General features: G+C 43.2%; 3 protein-coding genes across 5 annotated transcripts in view; all 3 read right to left on the bottom strand.

The window, feature by feature from the left end:
* The window catches only part of LOC129865976 (toll-like receptor 2), a 48,024-nt gene extending 46,173 nt beyond the window's left edge, over positions 1 to 1,851 (bottom strand). Inside the window, exon 1 of the mRNA XM_055939101.1 lies at positions 1,651 to 1,851. The gene's annotated coding sequence lies outside the window, so the exon portion shown is untranslated. The remainder of the gene's footprint in view (positions 1 to 1,650) is intronic.
* Positions 1,852 to 4,045: 2,194 nt separating this feature from the next.
* Positions 4,046 to 10,657, bottom strand: LOC129865982 (multifunctional-autoprocessing repeats-in-toxin-like). Of its 3 annotated transcripts, none has more exons than XM_055939113.1 (2): positions 9,725 to 10,657; positions 4,046 to 9,610 (listed from the first exon to the last, which is right to left on the bottom strand). In XM_055939113.1, exons 1-2 carry the CDS (start codon positions 10,655 to 10,657, stop codon positions 9,389 to 9,391), a joined length of 1,155 nt encoding a protein of 384 aa, XP_055795088.1. In that variant the 3' UTR covers positions 4,046 to 9,388. The 3 variants fall into 3 exon arrangements, with proteins under 3 accessions (XP_055795088.1, XP_055795087.1, XP_055795086.1); XM_055939112.1 differs by having other exon boundaries at positions 4,046 to 10,123; positions 10,181 to 10,657; XM_055939111.1 differs by having other exon boundaries at positions 4,046 to 10,408; positions 10,466 to 10,657.
* trim2b (tripartite motif containing 2b) overlaps positions 4,046 to 13,653 on the bottom strand; it is a gene marked incomplete at its 5' end in the record, with an annotated part of 14,604 nt that continues 4,996 nt past the window's right edge. The window contains one exon of the mRNA XM_055937050.1: positions 4,046 to 11,900. Within this exon, the coding sequence (XP_055793025.1) occupies positions 11,748 to 11,900 (153 nt within the window). The remainder of the gene's footprint in view (positions 11,901 to 13,653) is intronic.

The raw sequence follows: 13,653 nt of genomic DNA, 5'->3' as shown, positions 1-13,653 counted from the left end.
TTGGCTGAGATAATGGATGGGCTGAACATGCCGAGAGATGAGTTGGGATTGGTCTGCCACGTAGCATGCTTCTGTCTATAACATGAGCTGCTCAGTATGTGTAGATCATCCTTGCTGACGCAGATATGAACTATATAACGTTGTATCCATGGAGAACTGCAGAAAGTGTTGCTACTGTTCTCAACAACATTGAATTTAACAGTTTCTATCGACTAAAAATCGGTTTGGAAGAAGTTGTGACGGACCCACTTTCTGCGATCCCCGTGTGAACCGGAGAGAGTTGACCCAACGGGTCAAACGAGCTGTAGCTACGAACCCAAATCAGACACAACGCTGGACATCTTACTTAGTTAAAGGGGTTCCAGTCTGTCGCGACGCGTTCATCCACGTATACGGATTAAAACGTCTAGCTACGTTTTCAGATATTATACGGTTCAAATGTTTTCGTTGCAAGTTAAAGCGTACTGTTAGCTAGCTAGCAAATGTTAGCTTGCTGGCTCACTAGCTAACGTTACGTGTATGATATGTGTGGTAATGTTATTTGTATCTCAGACAGCCATTTGCATTGCTAGTTATAGCCTAATGTTAGCTAGCTAGCTAACATTGAACATAGTTGGTTAGCTTTAGCCTCCTGCAGATTCACACTACAGCATTTCGTGCGTGCTGTTGGGCTAGCGATGAAAATGAGTTTGTACTGTATGGGTTGGAATTATGGTTAATTGGTTAGCTAGTTAGCTACATGTCTAAACAAAAGACTCCACTTTGCCAGATGATTATATGACCCATCAAGTTAGCCAGGTGTGCCTGGGAGTGATTACAGCCATCTATTGTATTTAATGAACATGTCTAGACAATAGTGACCCATCCACTTAGATAGATGTAGCTGAGGGGGTGGTTATAGAATGTATTTCACATGACCCATCAATTTAGAGAAGTGTGTATGGGTAAGCATCATCTATTAATTATAAAATATTTATAAAATATTTTTATCCGGGCACTTTCTATATTTTATATTGCTACAATGCAAATATGCAAGTAACCATTTCCCTGTACCGTTTACACCTTCTGTATCCTGTTCATGTGACAAATCAACTTAGATGTTATTGGATATAGTTTACCAGAGACGGTAATATGAAGAACGACATGACCTGCACCAAAGTCAGATTAGGATAAAGGCCAAAGACCAGATAAAGGTGTATTTTTACCAAAGTCAGATTAGGATAAAGGCCAAAGACCAGATAAAGGTGTATTTTTACCAAAGTCAGATTAGGATAAAGGCCAAAGACCAGATAAAGGTGTATTTTTACCAAAGTCAGATTAGGATATAGGCCAAAGACCAGATAAAGTGTATTTTTACCTGGAGTTTTTCCTTATTGTAGGCTACTACTTTCTCCACTCTTAGTCTTGAAATCTTTGTTACAAGTTTATCAACTTTCAAAGTAGAATGACTTTCCCATTGTTCCTCAACTGCAGTGGATCATATACAATTTTCTATCTTTAAGTATCACAATTTCACATTTTTACTACATTAGACCGAATCGAGGTGGTCGGTCACATTTGTTCTTCTGAAGAAATGTTGTGGTTTTAGATGTTTTCAAAAACAAGACAGTAGAGGTGCGAAACTAGACACAATAGGATGGATGACTTTACCTTGACTCTCTGTGTTCTGTTCAAGGTGCTCTGTGATGAGACCTGTTGTAGAGAAACCATTTACCTCGACTCTCTGTGTTCTGTTCAAGGTGCTCTGCGATGAGAGCCGTTGTAGAGAAACCAGGAGATTAACAGATAAACAAAGAGATAGACAGGGTGCTTATGGGCAGGGGACTGTGTGTGTTTATGTAAAACCACTTATGCAAAAAGTATCACTTCCTACTGCTCTACTGGTGTGTGACAGAATGCTTGTGTGTGTGTGTGTGTGTGTGTGTGTGTGTGTGTGTGTGTGTGTGTGTGTGTGTGTGTGTGTGTGTGTGTGTGTGTGTGTGTGTGTGTGTGTGTGTGTGTGTGTGAAAGCAGAAGTCACTAGATTCTGGATGAAATCCCAGATCCTGAGATTAATCATAAGACTACATCTCTAACAAACCTGCTGTCACCACACACACACACACACACACACACACACACACACACACACACACACACACACACACACACACACACACACACACACACACACACACACACACACACACACACACACACACACACACACACACACACACACACACACACACACACACACACACACACACATTTCCCCTTTAAGTCTAGATCCTTTTGTCCTACCTGTTTAGTGTACTCTGATTGGTTGGGAAAAGGAACCTTACACACAAACACACACACAAAGATATGTGTGTGGGTCTTGCTCCTTATCGTGTTTGCACGCGGGGAGTTACATGTTTGGGGAACTTGAAACGGGGAACTTGTACCTAAATGCTTCAACCCAGAAGGAATAGTAAAGATATGCACTGAGGGTTTCGAGCATAATGCAGGCCTACACTCATCCAACGACTTGCAGGTACTTCTGGGTAATGTGTTGTTATGTGTTAATAACATTAGACTACGTTACCCAGCAGGCTATGCGGGCAAGGGGGGGGGGGGGGGACATCAACTCTGGAAATAAAGACCTGGTGGAAACCAATAGGCTCAATAAAATACCTTCTGGTGGAAACCAACAGGCGCAATATAACTGTCTACCCATATGGAAAAGAATAATTAAAATCTAAATATGAATATTATACGGCAGATTATATTTGAGTGGTGTATTTGTATATGTGTTAACATATATGCAAACACAATTGATTACATGTTTGTGGTGTTTTTCCTCCATAGATATGGGATGTGTGACCTTAGATGGCTTAGCCTACAGGTCTCTTGTATGGTTTGATGTTTCATACAATACAGGCAGCATATCAAAACGTCTGATATGACAAGAATCTTCTATGGATCTTGTATGAATCTTGTATGAATCTTGTATGGATCTTGTATGGATCTTGTATGAATCTTGTATGGATCTTGTATGAATCTTGTATGAATCTTGTATGGATCTTGTATGAATCTTGTATGAATCTTGTATGGATCTTGTATGGATCTTGTATGAATCTTGTATGGATCTTGTATGAATCTTGTATGAATCTTGTATGGATCTTGTATGAATCTTGTATGAATCTTGTATGAATCTTGTATGAATCTTGTATGAATCTTGTAAGAATCTTGTATGAATCTTGTATGAATTTTCTGTGAATCTTCTACGAATCTTGCATGAATCTTCTGTGAATCTTCTATGAATCTTGCATGAATCTTCTGTGAATCTTCCATGAATTAGCTATGACTCTTGTATGTGTATTTGCTGTCATGTGTAAAAGTACCAGGTAGAATATATAATAATCTTGCTAAATTCTTCTATATCTTTTCCATATTGGAAAATCTATGGTAATGAGATGCACTGTCTAATTGCTAGTCATTTTACTGTTGACGGTGGCTAATCTGGCTCCATAGTGAAGTTTCCCCCTAGCCACAGATCTAGGATCAGCTTCTCCTCCCCCAATCCTAATCTTAACCATTAGTGGGGAAATGCGAAAACTGACTCAAGATCAGCGTCTAGGGGCAACGTCACTCTATACTGCCTATCTTTCCCAATCGTTTCAAGGTTTCAGGGTTCTCTACCTTTTCTCTGCTTCCCTCTAGTGGTTGAGAGCGTTGTGAACAGGATGGTTTGTGGGGGAAAAAAACACACATTAAACACACACAGACACACAAAGTATTGTAGGAGGAGGTTGAAAGGGGGGTGAGTGTAACGGATGTGAAATGGCTAGCTAGTTAGCGGGTACGCGCTAGTAGCGTTTCAATCAGTTACGTCACTTGCTCTGAAACCTAGATGTAGTGTTGCCCCTTGCTCTGCAAGGGCGTTGGCCTTTGTGGAGCGATGGGTAATGATGCTTCGTGGGTGACTGTTGTCGATGTGTGCAGAGGGTCCCTGGTTCGCGCCCGTGTCGGGGCGAGGGGACGTACTAAAGTTATACTGTTACACACACACAGACACACAAAGTATTGAATCAATGCTTTATTAATGGGTCATGTTTTAGTACCAGGAAACAACACTTGAAGGTCAACAAGGAAGTGATGTCATCAGTGTTCGACGACCCCAGACCTGTGCAGGTTTTAGTGCCATCCCAGCACTAACAAACAAACTAGATACGGCTAATGAAACAATCATCCAGACTTTGACTATAGATGTTAACAAACTAGATACAGCTAATGAGGGGTTCCCGAGTGGCGCAGCGGTCTAAGGCACTGCATCTCAGTGCTAGAGGTGTCACTACAGAACCTGGTTTGATTCCAGGCTGTATCACAACCCGGCCGTGATTAGGAGTCCCATAGGGCGACGCACAATTGGCCCAGCGTCGTCCGGGTTTGGTCGGGGTAGAGCGTTATTGTAAATAAGAATTTGTTCTTAACTGACTTGCCCAGTTAAATTAAGGTAAAAAATAAACGAATCATCTAGACTTTGACTATAGCTGTTGACAGTTGTGTTAGTGCTGGGTTGGAACCAATCCCTGCACACCTTGTGGGTCCCAGGGACCAGGATTAAAGAACGGTGACTTTAACCATTATATAGGTCACATCCCAAATGGCACCCTATTCCCTATAGGTCACTACTTTTCACATAGGGTTCTGATCTAAAGTAGTGCACTACTTATCACATAGGGCTCTGATCTAAAGTAGTGCACTACTTATCACATAGGGTTCTGATCTAAAGTAGTGCACTACTTTTCACATAGGGCTCTGATCTAAAGTAGTGCACTACTTATCACATAGGGTTCTGATCTAAAGTAGTGTACTACTTTTCACATAGGGCTCTGATCTAAAGTAGTGCACTACTTTTCACATAGGGTTCTGATCTAAAGTAGTGCACTACTTTTCACATAGGGCTCTGATCTAAAGTAGTGCACTACTTTTCACATAGGGCTCTGATCTAAAGTAGTGCACTACTTTTCACATAGGGTTCTGATCTAATGTAGTGCACTATTTTTCACATAGGTCTCTGATTTAAAGTAGTGCACTACTTATTACATAGGGTTCTGATCTAAAGTAGTGCACTACTTATCACATAGGGTTCTGATCTAAAGTAGTGCACTACTTTTCACATAGGGTTCTGATCTAAAGTAGTGCACTACTTATCACATAGGGCTCTGATCTAAAGTAGTGCACTACTTATCACATAGGGTTCTGATCTAAAGTAGTGCACTACTTTTCACATAGGGCTCTGATCTAAAGTAGTGCACTACTTTTCACATAGGGTTCTGATCTAATGTAGTGCACTATTTTTCACATAGGTCTCTGATTTAAAGTAGTGCACTACTTATTACATAGGGTTCTGATCTAAAGTAGTGCACTACTTATCACATAGGGTTCTGATCTAAAGTAGTGCACTACTTTTCACATAGGGTTCTGATCTAAAGTAGTGCACTACTTTTCACATAGGGTTCTGATCTAATGTAGTGCACTATTTTTCACATAGGTCTCTGATTTAAAGTAGTGCACTACTTATTACATAGGGTTCTGATCTAAAGTAGTGCACTACTTATCACATAGGGCTCTGATCTAAAGTAGTGCACTACTTTTCACATAGGGTTCTGATCTAAAGTAGTGCACTACTTTTCACATAGGGTTCTGATCTAAAGTAGTGCACTACGTAGGGGATAGGTTGCCATTTAAGAGGCAGACATAGAGTAGAACCTACAAACTAAAGTTACCTATCTATATCGTTACAACAATTATAAAATGACGTCAAAATAACATGCGTGTGAAATGGCAATAGGAATGAATGTAAGGCTGTGTGTCGATGAGATGAACGTCCCAGGAGAAAAACCTTTCAAACAAGTCTGTTCATTCATTCGTTCCGTACAATCTTTTCTCGGAAAAACAAACGATCGTCGAAGAAAGGCAATCGTAAAACAGTCTGTCCAAACGCGGTCCGTCACATCGCAGATGAAAGACGGGTCACGGAAAAGGCCTGATAATGCTTTTTAAAAAAGTAGGCTGTGAAATGAAAATACAACGTGTACAATAGACTCTTAAGCGCTCCCATGAGTTACATGAAAACATAAATATGTTAATACATTAAATAAATAAATAAATAAATAAATAGCATTATAAACGCCGTAAATAAATAACCTCAAATAACAAATAATAACAGAAACACAAATGATTCACGTCGTGACGAGAGATGGTCTTCAGTATTGTTCTCAATACTTCCTGTAGCGTTGGAAATGTGGAGGGGCCTCTTGTGTGACAGTCGGCATTCTAAATAGCACCCTATTCCCTATATAGTGCACTACTTTAGACCAGAGCCCTATTCCCAATGTAGTGTACTACTTTGAAGGCCCGTAGGGCTCTGGGAAACAGGGTTCCATTTGGTACACTACCCCAGAGTCCTCATCCAGTCCGTCCCATTAACCAGAGTCCTCATCCAGTCTGTCCCATTAACCAGAGTCCTCATCCAGTCTGTCCCATTAACCAGAGTCCTCATCCAGTCCGTCCCATTAACCCGAGTCCTCATCCAGTCCTTCCCATTAACCCGAGTCCTCATCCAGTCCGTCCCATTAACCAGAGTCCTCATCCGTCCCATTAACCAGAGTCCTCATCCAGTCCTTCCCATTAACCAGAGTCTTCATCCAGTCCTTCCCATTAACCAGATTCCTCATCCAGTCTGTCCCATTAACCAGAGTCCTCATCCAGTCTGTCCCATTAACCAGAGTCCTCATCCAGTCCTTCCCATTAACCAGATTCCTCATCCAGTCCTTCCCATTAACCAGAGTCCTCATCCAGTCCTTCCCATTAACCAGAGTCCTCATCCAGTCCTTCCCATTAACCAGAGTCCTCATCCAGTCCTTCCCATTAACCAGAGTCCTCATCCAGTCCTTCCCATTAACTAGAGTCCTCATCCAGTCCTTCCCATTAACCAGATTCCTCATCCAGTCCTTCCCATTAACCAGAGTCCTCATCCTTCCCATAACCAGAGTCCTCATCCAGTCCTTCCCATTAACCAGAGTCCTCATCCTTCCCATTAACCAGAGTCCTCATCCAGTCCTTCCCATTAACCAGAGTCCTCATCCTTCCCATTAAACAGAGTCTTCATCCTTCCCATTAACCAGAGTCCTCATCCTTCCCATTAACCAGAGTCCTCATCCTTCCCATTAACCAGAGTCCTCATCCTTCCCATTAACCAGAGTCCTCATCCTTCCCATTAACCAGAGTCTTCATCCAGTCCTTCCCATTAACCAGAGTCTTCATCCTTCCCATTAACCAGAGTCCTCATCCTTCCCATTAACCAGAGTACTCATCCTTCCCATTAACCAGAGTACTCATCCTTCCCATTAACCAGAGTCCTCATCCAGTCCTTCCCATTAACCAGAGTCTTCATCCAGTCCTTCCCATTAACCAGAGTCTTCATCCAGTCCTTCCCATTAACCAGAGTCCTCATCCAGTCCTTCCCATTAACCAGAGTCCTCATCCTTCCCATTAACCAGAGTCCTCATCCTTCCCATTAACCAGAGTCCTCATCTTTCCCATTAACCAGAGTCTTCATCCAGTCCTTCCCATTAACCAGAGTCCTCATCCTTTCCATTAACCAGAGTCCTCATCCTTCCCATTAACCAGAGTACTCATCCTTCCCATTAACCAGAGTCTTCATCCAGTCCTTCCCATTAACCAGAGTCCTCATCCAGTCCTTCCCATTAACCAGAGTCCTCATCCAGTCCTTCCCATTAACCAGAGTACTCATCCTTCCCATTAACCAGAGTCTTCATCCAGTCCTTCCCATTAACCAGAGTCTTCATCCAGTCCTTCCCATTAACCAGAGTCCTCATCCTTCCCATTAACCAGAGTCCTCATCCAGTCCGTCCCATTAACCAGAGTCTTCATCCAGTCCTTCCCATTAACCAGAGTCCTCATCCAGTCCTTCCCATTAACCAGATTCCTCATCCTTCCCATTAACCAGAGTCTTCATCCTTCCCATTAACCAGAGTCCTCATCCAGTCCTTCCCATTAACCAGATTCCTCATCCTTCCCATTAACCAGAGTCCTCATCCAGTCCTTCCCATTAACCAGAGTACTCATCCTTCCCATTAACCAGAGTCCTCATCCAGTCCTTCCCATTAACCAGAGTCTTCATCCAGTCCTTCCCATTAACCAGAGTCTTCATCCAGTCCTTCCCATTAACCAGAGTACTCATCCTTCCCATTAACCAGAGTCTTCATCCAGTCCTTCCCATTAACCAGAGTCCTCATCCAGTCCTTCCCATTAACCAGAGTACTCATCCTTCCCATTAACCAGAGTCTTCATCCAGTCCTTCCCATTAACCAGAGTCTTCATCCAGTCCTTCCCATTAACCAGAGTCCTCATCCAGTCCTTCCCATTAACCAGATTCCTCATCCTTCCCATTAACCAGATGTTAGAGTATGATATGATTTATAGGGTTCTAAAATTACCAAATTTCCATGCAAACTTTCTAGTAATCCCAGTTGAAAGATTCCCTGGATTTCCTGCCTATTCCCTCCTCATTCAAGGACTCTTACAACCAGGATGTCTGGAAAACCTGCATGGAATTTTGGGGGAAAATGACTGGAATTGTGTAACTCTAGATATGGTTGTAAAAGATCATTGTTTGTTGGATGCTAACAGATTGATACAGTCAATAAAATGACGAAGCATGCTTCTAGAATACTATGGTATTGTTCTAGAATACACCGGTATTGTTCTAGAATACACCGGTATTGTTCTAGAATACACCGGTATTGTTCTAGAATACACCGGTATTCCGTTATGAGTGATCTATTATCGTACTGACAAGCAACAGCACACATATTAATAAAACAACTCATTTACTAATCCTTGGCGAGTAATCAAACATTTACGGGCTCGATTCAATCCGTAGCGCTGAAGAGCCGCACTACAGAGCCGCTCAATCAGAAATTACAATCTCTTTATAGCGCTGAACTTCAGCGATACGGATTGAATCGAGGTCTAGTATTTCCTCTTCATTTTACTAGTGAGGAGGTTGAAAAACGTCACTGATGAAACTTGGTTTGCAAACAGTAATTGATCAGTATTAATAGTAAATATAATTGCACAAATATATATACTCTTCCATTTTATCTTGCGACTGTGGCTTTATCCCAAACAGCACCATATTCCCTATGTAGTGCACTACCTTTGACCAGACCCTATACGTCCCAAACAGCACCCTATTCCCTATGTAGTGCACTACCTTTGACCAGACCCTATACGTTCCAAACAGCACCCTATTCCCTATGTAGTGCCCTACCTTTGACCAGACCCTATACGTCCCAAACAGCACCCTATTCCCTATGTAGTGCACTACCTTTGATCAGACCCTATACATCCCAAACAGCACCCTATTCCCTATGTAGTGCCCTACCTTTGACCAGACCCTATACATCCCAAACAGCACCCTATTCCCTATGTAGTGCCCTATCTTTGACCAGACCCTATACATCCCAAACAGCACCCTATTCCCTATGTAGTGCTCTACTTTTGACCAGACCCTATACATCCCAAACAGCACCCTATTCCCTATGTAGTGCCCTACCTTTGACCAGACCCTATACATCCCAAACAGCACCCTATTCCCTATGTAGTGCCCTATCTTTGACCAGACCCTATACATCCCAAATAGCACCCTATTCCCTATGTAGTGCACTACCTTTGACCAGACCCTATACATCCCAAACAGCACCCTATTCCCTATGTAGTGCACTACCTTTGACCAGACCCTATACATCCCAAACAGCACCCTATTCCCTATGTAGTGCACTACTTTTGACCAGACCCTATACATCCCAAACAGCACCCTATTCCCTATGTAGTGCCCTACCTTTGACCAGACCCTATACATCCCAAACAGCACCCTATTCCCTATGTAGTGCACTACTTTTGACCAGACCCTATACATCCCAAACAGCACCCTATTCCCTATGTAGTGCCCTACCTTTGACCAGACCCTATACATCCCAAACAGCACCCTATTCCCTATGTAGTGCACTACCTTTGACCAGACCCTATACATCCCAAACAGCACCCTATTCCCTATGTAGTGCACTACCTTTGACCAGACCCTATACATCCCAAACAGCACTCTATTCCCTATGTAGTGCCCTACCTTTGACCAGACCCTATACATCCCAAACAGCACCCTATTCCCTATGTAGTGCCCTACCTTTGACCAGACCCTATACATCCCAAACAGCACCCTATTCCCTATGTAGTGCCCTACCTTTGACCAGACCCTATACATCCCAAACAGCACCCTATTCCCTATGTAGTGCACTACCTTTGACCAGACCCTATACATCCCAAACAGCACCCTATTCCCTATGTAGTGCACTACCTTTGACCAGACCCTATACATCCCAAACAGCACTCTATTCCCTATGTAGTGCCCTACCTTTGACCAGACCCTATACATCCCAAACAGCACCCTATTCCCTATGTAGTGCCCTACCTTTGACCAGACCCTATACATCCCAAACAGCACCCTATTCCCTGTGTAGTGCACTACTTTTGACCAGACCCTATACATCCCAAACAGCACCCTATTCCCTATGTAGTGCCCTACCTTTGACCAGACCCTATACATCCCAAACAGCACCCTATTCCCTATGTAGTGCACTACCTTTGATCAGACCCTATACATCCCAAACAGCACCCTATTCCCTATGTAGTGCACTACTTTTGACCAGACCCTATACATCCCAAACAGCACCCTATTCCCTATGTAGTGCACTACTTTTGACCCAGGCCCCTAGGGAGCAATTTGGAACGCAGGCAGTATTTTTTTCCGGATGGTTGAATATATACCTCATCCAAGCGTACCGTCACAAGCTGCCTGTTAGCTCAATCCATCAATCAATCAAACAATCAACCAATAATGAATTGATTGATTGATTGATGGAATCATTGATATATATCTGTGGAGTATTAGAATAACCATAGCCACGTTCCAGAACATTCCTTATTGATTTAGCACAATGACAATCCTCAATCGAACAATCTATAACATTATTCCGTAGAATCCAAAGCAGTACATGAGTTAAAGAGCAGATGAACAGGTTGACGTTGGATTCCTATTGAGCCGTGTTCGGCGAGCCGAGAGTTAGGTCACAGGTCTGTTTTGAAGTTGGCCAATAGACGCTCTCGCTGTGTACCTCTGGCCAATAGTAGTGCAGATGAGTGACATGTCGTCAGAGCAGAGAGAGGAGCTGATTTTATTGGCCATCATTTTAAGTTCACTGTAGGTATTTGTAGACCTTGAAACAGCAGTTCTGTCCATTCCTCCAACCCTCCCTCCGTTCCTCCAACCCTCCCTCCGTTCCTCCAACCCTCCCTCCGTTCCTCCAACCCTCCCTCCGTTTCCTCCAACCCTCCCTCCGTTTCCTCCAACCCTCCCTCCATTCCTCCAACCCTCCCTCCGTTCCTCCAACCCTCCCTCCGTTCCTCCAACCCTCCCTCCGTTCCTCCAACCCTCCCTCCGTTCCTCCAACCCTCCCTCCGTTCCTCCAACCCTCCCTCCGTTTCCTCCAACCCTCCCTCCGTTCCTCCAACCCTCCCTCCGTTCCTCCAACCCTCCCTCCGTTTCCTCCAACCCTCCCTCCGTTCCTCCAACCCTCCCTCCGTTCCTCCAACCCTCCCTCCGTTCCTCCAACCCTCCCTCCGTTCCCTCCATCCCACTACTGTAGGTATCTGTAGACCTTGAAGCAGTGGTTCCCAGAGTCGGCCACCACCACGTGTCCATCAGAGGTGAGAGCCAGACCCTGAGGTCCGTAGAGAGGGTCAGCTGATGTGTTGATATAGGACAGGAAGGAGCCACTACCGTCAAACACCTGGAGAGGAGGGGGCGATACTTATGTAAATTAGATATATCTGTATTTCATTTCCAATAAATGTTCAAACATTTCTAAAAACACGTTTTCACTTTGTCATTATGGGGTGTTGTGTGTAGATCACAGGAGGTTGGTGGCACTTTAATTGGGAGTGCGGGCTTGTGGTAACGGCTGGAGTGGAATCAGAAGAATGGTATCAAATACATCAAAACACATGGTTTCCATGCCGTTCCATTGACTCCGGTCCAGCCTTCATTATGAGCCGCCGTCCGCTCAACAGCCTCCACAAGTTTAGATGGATGAGAAAAATATCTATTTTAAATTCAGATTGTAACAAAACAAAATGGGGAAAATGTCAAGGGGTGTGACTACTTTATGAAAGCAGTGTGTACATATATTATATATTATATATATGTACCTGTATGGCGCTGTTGCCCCAGTCGGCTACGACGATGTCCATATACTGTATATGATATATGATTTATGATATATACAGTACCAGTCAAAGGTTTGAACACAGCTACTCATTCAAGGGTTTTTCTTTATTTTGAATATTTTCTACGTTGTAGAATAATAGTGAAGACATCAAAACTATGAAATAACACATATGGAATCATGTAGTAACCAAAAAAGTGATAAACAAATCAAAATAGATTTTATAAGTAGCTTCCCTTTGCCTTGATCACAGATTTGCATACTCTCTGCATTCTCTCAACCAGCTTCACCTGGAATGCTTTTCCAAAAATCTTGAAAGAGTTCCCACATATGCTGAGCACTTGTTGGCTGCTTTTCCTTCACTCTGCGGTCCAACTCATCCCAAACCATCTCAATTGGGTTGAGGTTGGGTGATTGTGGAGGCCAGGTCATCTGATGCAGCACTCCATCACTCTCCTTCTTGGTCGAATAGCCCTTACACAGACTGGAGGTGTCATTGTCCTGTTGAAAACCAAATGATAGTGCCACTAAGCGCAAACCAGATGGGATGGCGTATCACTGCCTTATGCCGTGGTAGCGATGCTGGTTAAGTGTGTCATTAATTCTAAATATATCATTGACAGTGTCACCAGCAAAGCACCTCCACACCATCACACCTCCTCCTCCATGCTTCACGGCGGTAACCACACAAGCAGAGATCATCCGTTCATCTACTCTGCGTCTCACAAAGACACGGCGGTTGGAACAAAAAATATCACATTTGGACTCATCAAACCAAAGGACAGATTTCCACCGGTCTAATGCCCATTACTCGTGTTTCTTGGCCCAAGCAAGTCTCTTCTTCTTATTGGTGTCCTTTAGTAGTGGTTTCTTTGCAGCAATTCGACCATGAAGGTCTGATTCACACAGTCTCCTCTGAACAGTTGGTTGAAATGTGTCTGTTACTTGAACTCTGTGAAGCATTTATTTGGGCTGCAATTTCTAAGGCTGGTAACTCTAATGAACGTATCCTCTACAGCAGAGGTAACTCTGGGTCTTCCTTTCCTGTGGTGGTCCTCATGAGAGCCAGTTTCATCATAGTGCTTGATGGTTTCTGAGACTGCACTTGAAGAAACGTTCTTGAAATGTTCCATATTGACTGACCTTCATGTCTTAAAGTAATGATGGACTGTCGTTTCTCTTTGCTTATTTGAGCTGTTCTTGCCATAATATGGACTTGGTCTTTTACCAAATAGGGCTATCTTCTACATACCAACTCTACCTTGTCACAATGCAACTGATTGGCTCAAATGCATTAAGATGGAAAGAAATTCCACAA

This window comes from Salvelinus fontinalis, chromosome 11 (assembly GCF_029448725.1).
Source record: "Salvelinus fontinalis isolate EN_2023a chromosome 11, ASM2944872v1, whole genome shotgun sequence".
Taxonomy (NCBI): Eukaryota; Metazoa; Chordata; class Actinopteri; order Salmoniformes; family Salmonidae; genus Salvelinus; species Salvelinus fontinalis.
This window is presented reverse-complemented; position numbering and strand designations above follow the sequence as displayed.